The 8,072-nt window shown below is 42.2% G+C and overlaps 1 protein-coding gene and 1 non-coding gene across 4 annotated transcripts in view; both read left to right on the top strand.

The window, feature by feature from the left end:
• CWF19L1 (CWF19 like cell cycle control factor 1) overlaps positions 1–6,588 on the top strand; it is a 21,962-nt gene extending 15,374 nt beyond the window's left edge. For 2 of the 3 annotated variants that reach the window (XM_004700996.2, XM_045291524.1), the window contains exons 11-14: positions 122–331; positions 1,125–1,244; positions 2,210–2,307; positions 6,215–6,588. In XM_004700996.2, coding sequence (XP_004701053.1) covers positions 122–331; positions 1,125–1,244; positions 2,210–2,307; positions 6,215–6,359 — 573 coding nt within the window. In that variant the 3' untranslated portion in view covers positions 6,360–6,588. Of the gene's footprint in view, positions 1–121; positions 332–1,124; positions 1,245–2,209; positions 2,308–5,031; positions 6,186–6,214 lie in introns of those variants that run through there. The other variant, XM_045291523.1, reaches the window with a different exon arrangement.
• On the top strand, positions 789–936 carry LOC115870034. Its single transcript, XR_004046503.1, has one exon. It is a non-coding gene; the product is annotated as a small nucleolar RNA SNORA12 (small nucleolar RNA).
• Positions 6,589–8,072: the final 1,484 nt, after the last annotated feature.

Consider the following 8,072-nt stretch of genomic DNA (forward strand, 5'->3'; position numbering starts at 1 on the left):
TGCTTTTATCCTGGAGAATCACACGTGCTCCTTTTATCCTGGAGAATCACACGTGCTGCTTTTATCCTGGAAAATCACATGTGCTGTTTCACAGTCTCCACTGTCTGTGCTTCCTTCTCAGTGCTACCTGGCTCTGGCCAAAGGAGGCCTGTGTGATGACCATGTCCTAATCCTGCCCATTGGCCACTACCAGTCAGTGGTGGAGCTTTCGACAGAGGTGGTAGAAGAAGTGGAGAAATATAAGGCTACTCTGAGGCGCTTCTTCAGGAGTCGGGGGAAACGGTGTGTTTTATTTGAGAGAAATTACAAGAGCCATCACCTCCAGCTGCAGGTAGGTGGTCCTTGCCTAGGAACGCGGAGGGACTCTGATATTGATGCAGATATGATGTAAGCACTATGTACTTTTTAAAAAATAATGTCAATGTTGGTATTTAATTTTAACTAATATTTAAATACTTCAGTTTTGAAAGCACTTAATAGAAAATTCGTGTTAATATTTAACATTCACTTAAAAGGTTAGGGAAGTACAAGGGAACAGCCAAGACAGCAAGTACCTTGCGTGGAAAGGAATGGTTGTTGAAGAGGATTCTGAAGGGGATTTGGGCCTTGAAAGATGGAGTCCTGAAGATAGATAGATAGATAGATAGATAGATAGATACATACATACATAGATAGAGAGGGCGTATTCGTGGGGCAGTGGGGCGGGGCAGGCAGGTAGGACATCAGTCTCCCAGAGCCCCCTGTGGCCAACAGCTCTCAGACATTTGGAGACTCTTAGGGTGATTTGTCATTGTGGCGGTTTTCCTTCTGGCCCATTTGTTAAGTTTTCAAATGGGCCTGACCCTGCCACATAGATTACATAGGAACTGGCAAAGGCTTGATGAGAAAGAGATCTCTCTCTAGCTTTTCTCGCCTCAGAGATTGGCTCCCACATGCTGACAGTTAGCTCATAAGTTTAAGACCTACAGACAGGCCAACCCAGGCCCGCCTGGCATGAGGAGAAGCTGTGCTGAGGGGTGTTTCTTCACCCCAGTGATGGATTTGCTACTTTGCAGGCACTGTGCAGGCACATCCTCCCTGGGACCTGCACTGAGAAAGTCTCCTGCCTTGCTCCCCTCCCCCAGGTCATTCCTGTGCCACTGAGCTGCTGTGCTACTGATGACATTAAAGATGCCTTCATTTCCCAGGCTCAGGAGCAACAGATAGAGCTGTTAGAAATTCCGGAGCATTCCGACATCAAGCAGGTGAGAGGGGAGAGATGGTGATGTTCTGGGGGAGTATAGGTCTGGTTTTTGACATAGTGATCTGAGGAACTGTCAAGGCATTCCAGAAATATTAAGCAGGCAAGTGACAATTTGGAACTAGAGCACAGAGTTTTGATTAGACTTGATGGTTAGGGCGACTTTACGGGTGTTGATGAATGCAAAATTGATGGTCTGAAATGTAAACCCCACTACCACCATGTTAAAATTGATAACTTCATTATAAAAATGATGCCATTACATATAAGTTGTTGTGCTTTCTAGGAAGAACAAGACATTAGAAATTTCATAAGGTGGGAATTTAGGTGGATGAATGCCACTTATAAGATCTGGGTAATATCTGCCAGTTTGGCTCACAAAAAAATTTTATTGTAAAATAGGTGAAGGTTTAAGGTTTATAGAAGCAATCGTCAATTTTACGTTCAACAATTCGTACACATTTTATGTGAACTCATCAATTGCTGTTCCCTCAATGTACCATCACTCATCCCATTTCCTCCCCAAGTTCCATTACTCCTCCTTTCCTAACTCTCTGGACGTTGTCCTCCGGTAAATGCTGCCCTTTCCATCATAAATGAGCTCCAGACCTGAAGGGTGACTATGGGCCACCATCTGAGGAGTCCCACCAGTCTCTAAATGACCAGTAAACCAGGTCTCTTTTTTGACTTTGAGTTCTTCCACATTTGTCTCCCACTCTGTCCAGCACTTTCTACTGTGATAATTTTCAGAGCAATTGATAGTGGCCAGTTTGGCTTTTGAAAAAATCTAGATCCACTAAGTGATATAGAATCTATGGCTACTTGCCCTCCCCCTTTTTTCACCGTGTCCTTCTAGATGGGTTTTGTTTGTTTGTTTGAACCAAATGAAAGCTTATATAGGAAATAAGCAGAGATTTTAGACTAGTTAAGAATTTATTTTTATGTTCTCATACAACTCTATTTATTTAGATTGCACAGCCAGGAGCAGCTTACTTTTATGTTGAACTTGATACAGGAGCGAAGCTCTTCCACAGAATTAAAAGGCATTTTCCTTTGCAGTTTGGAAGGTTTGTATGTTCTTCTTTTAAATATATTTTTACTAGTCCTACTCTGAACGAAATGTCAGACTTCATGGAAAATCGATACGAAGCAAAATAAGAAACAGCCCTTGTCCCAGAGACTCTACAGTCTTGGGATAAATCAGATATTTACATATATAGCAGTAAGATGTAGAATGAAAAGTATGACTAAATTTGGGAGAACAAAGTACTTTAAACATTCAGAAAAGGGGAATTCATTCAAGAAAGGATTGAAACTGGACCTGTTAGAGAGATATAGAAGGCAAAGATTGGGGTGAAATAGTAGCCAAAATAGCAAAGGGGTACCATTGATTTAGCATTTGCTCGAGGCCAAGAGCTTTATTGACGTCATTGTTTTCACAGCTTGGGTAGGTAAGTGTCTCCATTCCCAGTTACTGATGTGGACAGTGAGGGCTAGAGCAGAGCTCCACAGAACTTTCCACAAGGATGGAAACGCTGTGTAGCTACCGTGTCAAGTAATAGTGATCACTGCCCACGTGTGGCTGTTGAGCACTTGCAATATGGCTCATGTGACTGAGGAACTGAGACTTTAATTAAGCATACCCGACAAGGGGCTCCTTTATTGCATTATATGGTTCTCGAGGACAACAGTTGGATACCATGTCCTTGGTCTCTTAGTGGCATGTTCAGACTCAGGCCTGTTAGACCCTAAAATGTGAGGCCTGAGCCTCATTATTCTGTACTAATTTAAAGGCCCAGATAAGCCTTCATTTTCGTCCTTTGATCAAGCAGTATGTGACTCTAAAACGGGGTAGTATCACCCTTTCAGAGGGGTTGTCCGATTCATGACAGTTATGAAGTAGCAACGAAAATAATTTTATGGTTGGGGGGTCACCACAACATGAGGAACTGTATTAAAGGCTCATGGCATTAAAAAGGTTGAAAATCACAGCTCTAAAACCATACGTGGGATAGTGTAAGTTAAGCAATGATGGAGGACAGGGAGGAGCTGTCAAGAGAAGAGGAGTATAGAGATAGAGATATAGAGCGAAGTGGAAAACACATAGAGACTGATGCTGGTGCCTGTAATTTGCAGTTTTTTTTCCCCCAAGTTAGAATTGGCCTTTGAGTGGGCCTGCAACTCGTATTGGACCACTTTGAGAAACCTCCAAGAGATTGCCAACATTAAGTCCAATAAATATAGCTGTCTACATTTTTTAAAAGATAATAAAGAAGAATATATTTAAGCATAGTTAATGACATCTTTTTTGTTAACTCAGCCACAGATGCAGCCTTGGGCCCTGGTGACATAGGCACATGATTGAAGATATGGGGTCCACACAAGGGAGATTCTCTGAGTGACTTTGTGCTCATGATAGTTGATTATGTTTTCAACATCAAGTATTTTCCAAAGTACTATTTACAGTTGTCAGAGCAGTGTGACAAAGTACTTGACGAGTATTTTTTTTTAATCATTTTATTGGGGCTCATACAATTCATCACAATCCATACATACATCAGTTGTGTAAAGCACACTTATACATTTGTTGCCCTCATCATTCTCAAAATTTGCTTTCCGCTTGGGTTCCTGGAATTAGCTCCTCATTTTCCTCCCCCCTCCTCCCTCCCTGCTCCCCCCTCCCTCATGAACCCTTAATAAATTATTATTATTAATAAATTATTATTATATCTTATCTTTCACTGCCCGGTGTCTCCCTTCACCCACCCTTCTGTTGCCCATCCCCCAGAGAGGAAGTTATATGTAGATCCTTGTGATCCAGTCCCCCTTTCTACCCCTCTTCCCTCCCGGTATCACCACTGTCACCGCTGGTCCTGAGGGGTTCATCTGTCCTAGATTCCCTGTGTTTCCAGTTCCCATCTGTACCGCTGTGCATCCTCTGGTCTAACCAGGTTTGCAAGGTAGAATTGGGATCTTTTAAAGAAGCTTTTTATATCAGTAGTTCTCAACCTTCTTAATGCGCTACCCTTTAATACAGTTCCTCATGTTGTGGTGAGCCCCCCAACCATAAAATTATTTTCGTTGCTACTTCATAACTAATTTTGTTACTTTTATGAATCGGGCAACCCCTGTGAAAGGGTGGTTCGACCCCAAAGGAGTTGCGACCCCCAGGTTGAGAACCACTGCTTTATCTGAAGGGTAGTGCTGTCTTCATTTTAAAATGAAGATGTAGGCTCAGCGTTTTGCCTCTCACTGCCATTGAGTAGGCCTCTTCCTTCTCCCTCAGTGGCTGGTGGTTTTGAACTACTGACCTTGTGGTTAAGCAGTCCGACTTGTAACGCACTATGACAGCAGGGCTCCTGTAAAGGTTTGCCTAGGGAACTAGAACTTGAGTTCAGGTCCTTTGAGTTTTACAGGGTTTGTGTGATGACGATTCAACTCTTCTGTTAATTTGAGCTTCAAAAGGGAATGTGGCCATGTTGTGAGGTGCCATGGAGTGACCTCTAACTCAGTGGGCCTACGAACAACAGAGGGAAATCTACTGCCCAGTCTTGTGCTGTCATCACAGTCCTACTTAAGTTTGACACAACTGTGATGGACCTATATAGATATGCAAAGAGTTATTTCTAACATATCAGAATAAATCCAAGTAAAGATAAAAAAGCAATGGCAGTTAAGAGAAAGCTAGTATACAGCGGCATTGTGTGTGTGTGTGTGTGTGTAGCTATTTTTCAGCCCTAGGGCCAAGATAAGGTGTTTCGTTGCCAGTTTATGCTGCTGTGTCTATCCAGATCCAAGTTCTTAAGAGGAGAGACAGAGGAATTCCAAGTCAGAGTGGGCATGACACTAAGTACCTGAGTGTAGCAGGCCCTCAGCAAACTCAAGATGTATTCGGGATGTCAAAACTAGAGTTTCAGGCAGACTGTCGTCACAGCTACTATGCACTCTGTTAACTACACTTCTCACAAAGTCTTGTAAGGTAGGTCATATCCTTCTGTGTGCTGAGTTCCACAGCCTTGAATTCAGTGGCTTCATTGAACTGCAGATTTGAAATACTCTGGCGAAGAAAAAGCACATAACTGGTCAAAGCAGTTCCTCAAAGGCCAAGAGCATTTACACTGTAATTGGGATTATAAGCAATCTAACTGAAAACACATGGCCATTGAGTTGATTCCAACTCATAGTGATTTTATAGATTTTATCTTGCTAGTGGATATGAACCTACTATGCCACTTGCTAGTGGATTACCCACTATGCCACTGGGGCTCCTGGATAAGTAATCTGGAGATTATTTAAAGTATACAGGAGGGTCTGCATAGGTTATATATAAATGTGGTGGCATTCTATGTAAGGGACTTGAGCACTGGAGGATTTTGATGACCAACAGGCTCCTGGAACCAGTCCCCCTCAGATCCAAGGGATCACTGTATTCTCATTTCATAGACCAAGAAATCAAGACTCATCGATGAAGTAATTTGTTCAAGTCAGAGAGAAGGCTGAGCCAGGAGTGGATTCCATCTCTGATCTTTCTGACTCTAAGGCTTACCCTCTCTCTACTCTGCCATGTTGTTTCTCTTAAGTGCCAATGGCATCATTTCAAGTTATGTATATATTGATGTATAAGCCGAGTTTTTCAGCACATTTTTCATGAAGTTTTTGTGGTAAACTTAGGTGCCTCGGATGATATTCGGGTCAGCTTACACTCTAGTATATACGGTATTTACGATGAAGAGAAGCTAACCAACAGGATTTGAGGCATTAGGAGAGAGAGAAGCTGAGCTGGTCATGTAAAATGAGTGGTTTGAGGGTCAGGATGATGGCAGCAGTGGCACTTGGGAGGAGAAGAGTATAAGCAAAGTCTGGGATGCACGAATGTTCTTTGGATGATGACAAGGTTAGCCTCTGTTTGGAGAGGAACAGAAGGAGGAGGGGGTTGGGGGTGTCCATTTTGACTTCTTTGTGCTCTTTCTGCAGAGAGGTTCTGGCTAGTGAAGCCATCCTTAATATTCCTGACAAGTCTGACTGGAGGCAATGTCAGATCAGCAAGGAAGAGGAAGAGACCCACGCCCGCCGCTTCCAGAAAGCCTTTGAGCCTTTTGACTTCACTCTAGATGACTAACCTTCACAGGTTCATCAACCTGTTTTAAAAGAAACCATCTCCCATGGGGACTGTTTTCCCTGCCTCTTTCATGCATTCCCATGGAACCAGCCTACAGCTAGAGGCCTAGGACGGAGTACTTTTCAGAAGAAGTAACAGCTATAAGCATGTGTGTTGTCCAGCTACAAGCTTGTGTTTATCAACATTTTAAAAAACATGTAAAATATTAAATAAAATCCAAAAGCTTTTCCATGGCGGAGAAGTGTCTTGTTCATGTTACCCCTGGTCATTGATATAGGTAATGTGTGTTTCAGATAATGTGGTTTTTAGGTCTAGAAATTATCCCAGACTCACACAGGGTGCTTCTCCCTCAGCAACCTAGTTTGGAGAAGGGACCCAAGGCCTTTGACATTTTTCCCTTGTTGCAGTCATTTTATTGATGCATAAAAGATTCGTCCCTCAGCAAATATTTAACTCTTGGGTGCCAAGCATTTTTCTACACTAGAGGTTATAGCCTTGTCCGAACATAGTCCCTGTTGTCCAATAGTTTAATTAGGAAGAGAGGATCTGATTTTAAAAAAGAAAATGAGTTCTGCTTTGGAGATGTTAATTTTAGATGATTAAGATTTATAATGTTTCCTGTGTGCTGTTGGATCATTCTTAACGCACGGAAATTTTGATTGCTGATAAGAACTTGAGGATCACCAAAGATCAGAGAATGGATGAAAATAGGAGTGAATAAAGTTTTAAGCAAAAAATGATTACCTGAGAAATACTTCTATTTACAGAGTGCTTAGAGATGAAGTAATGGAGTAGAAGCAGAGAGACCCCAAGAGATGGTTGAAAGAAAAAAACCAAACGATTGTTGTGTATTTCTCTACTGTGTGTGACATTCCTAAACCTCATGGAGCAGTTCTGCTTGGTCCTGTGGTGTCACTTTGAGTTAGAATCAACTAGACTCTAGCCCAGACACTGTCTTGTTACTGGAAGTATTGTTGAACCAGTTATGACTCCTAACGTCCTGTGTTTAACCGAACAGAACACTGCCCGGTTTTATGCCATCCTCACAATTGTCACTCGGTTTGACCCCATTGTTCCTGCCACTGTGTCACTCCTCCGCTAGGGTCTCCTCTCTTTTACTGACGCTTTGTTTGACCAAGTATGAGATCCATCTCCAGGGGCTAATCCTTCTGATGACATATCTAAAACAATAAGATGAAGTCATCTTCACATCTGGCTTCATTTCTTCCAAGACAGATTTGTTCTTTTTTTTTACAGTCATCATTCTGCTAACCTATGATACGTTTGGTGTTCTTATCAATACTATCATTCAGAGGCTCTAATTCTTCAGTCTTCCTTATTCATTGCTTACCTTTTGCATGCCTGAGACATGAAAATACCATGGCTGGTCAAGCTCACCTTAGTCCTAAAGGTGACTTTAAAGAGCTCATTTGCAGCAGACTTGCCCGATGCAACATGTTGTGTGATTTCTTGACCAGTGCTGCTTTGGACAGTGGCAGTGGGTTCAAGTAAAATGGAACCCTCGACATCACTACTTTTCTCCATTTATCATGCTGCCTATTGGTCCAGTTGGGAAAATTTTTGTTTTATTTTATGTAGAAATGTTATGTTGCGACGTTGAGGTTGTTGATGAGTCTTCTAATTCGAGTATTCTTTATAAACTCCATAGTGGATTCCAACTCATAATGACCCTATCCTATCAGGCAGTAGAAC

This window comes from Echinops telfairi, unplaced genomic scaffold (genome assembly GCF_000313985.2).
Source record: "Echinops telfairi isolate 266 unplaced genomic scaffold, ASM31398v2 ScPeMD7_70;HRSCAF=299, whole genome shotgun sequence".
Classification (NCBI taxonomy): domain Eukaryota; kingdom Metazoa; phylum Chordata; class Mammalia; order Afrosoricida; family Tenrecidae; genus Echinops; species Echinops telfairi.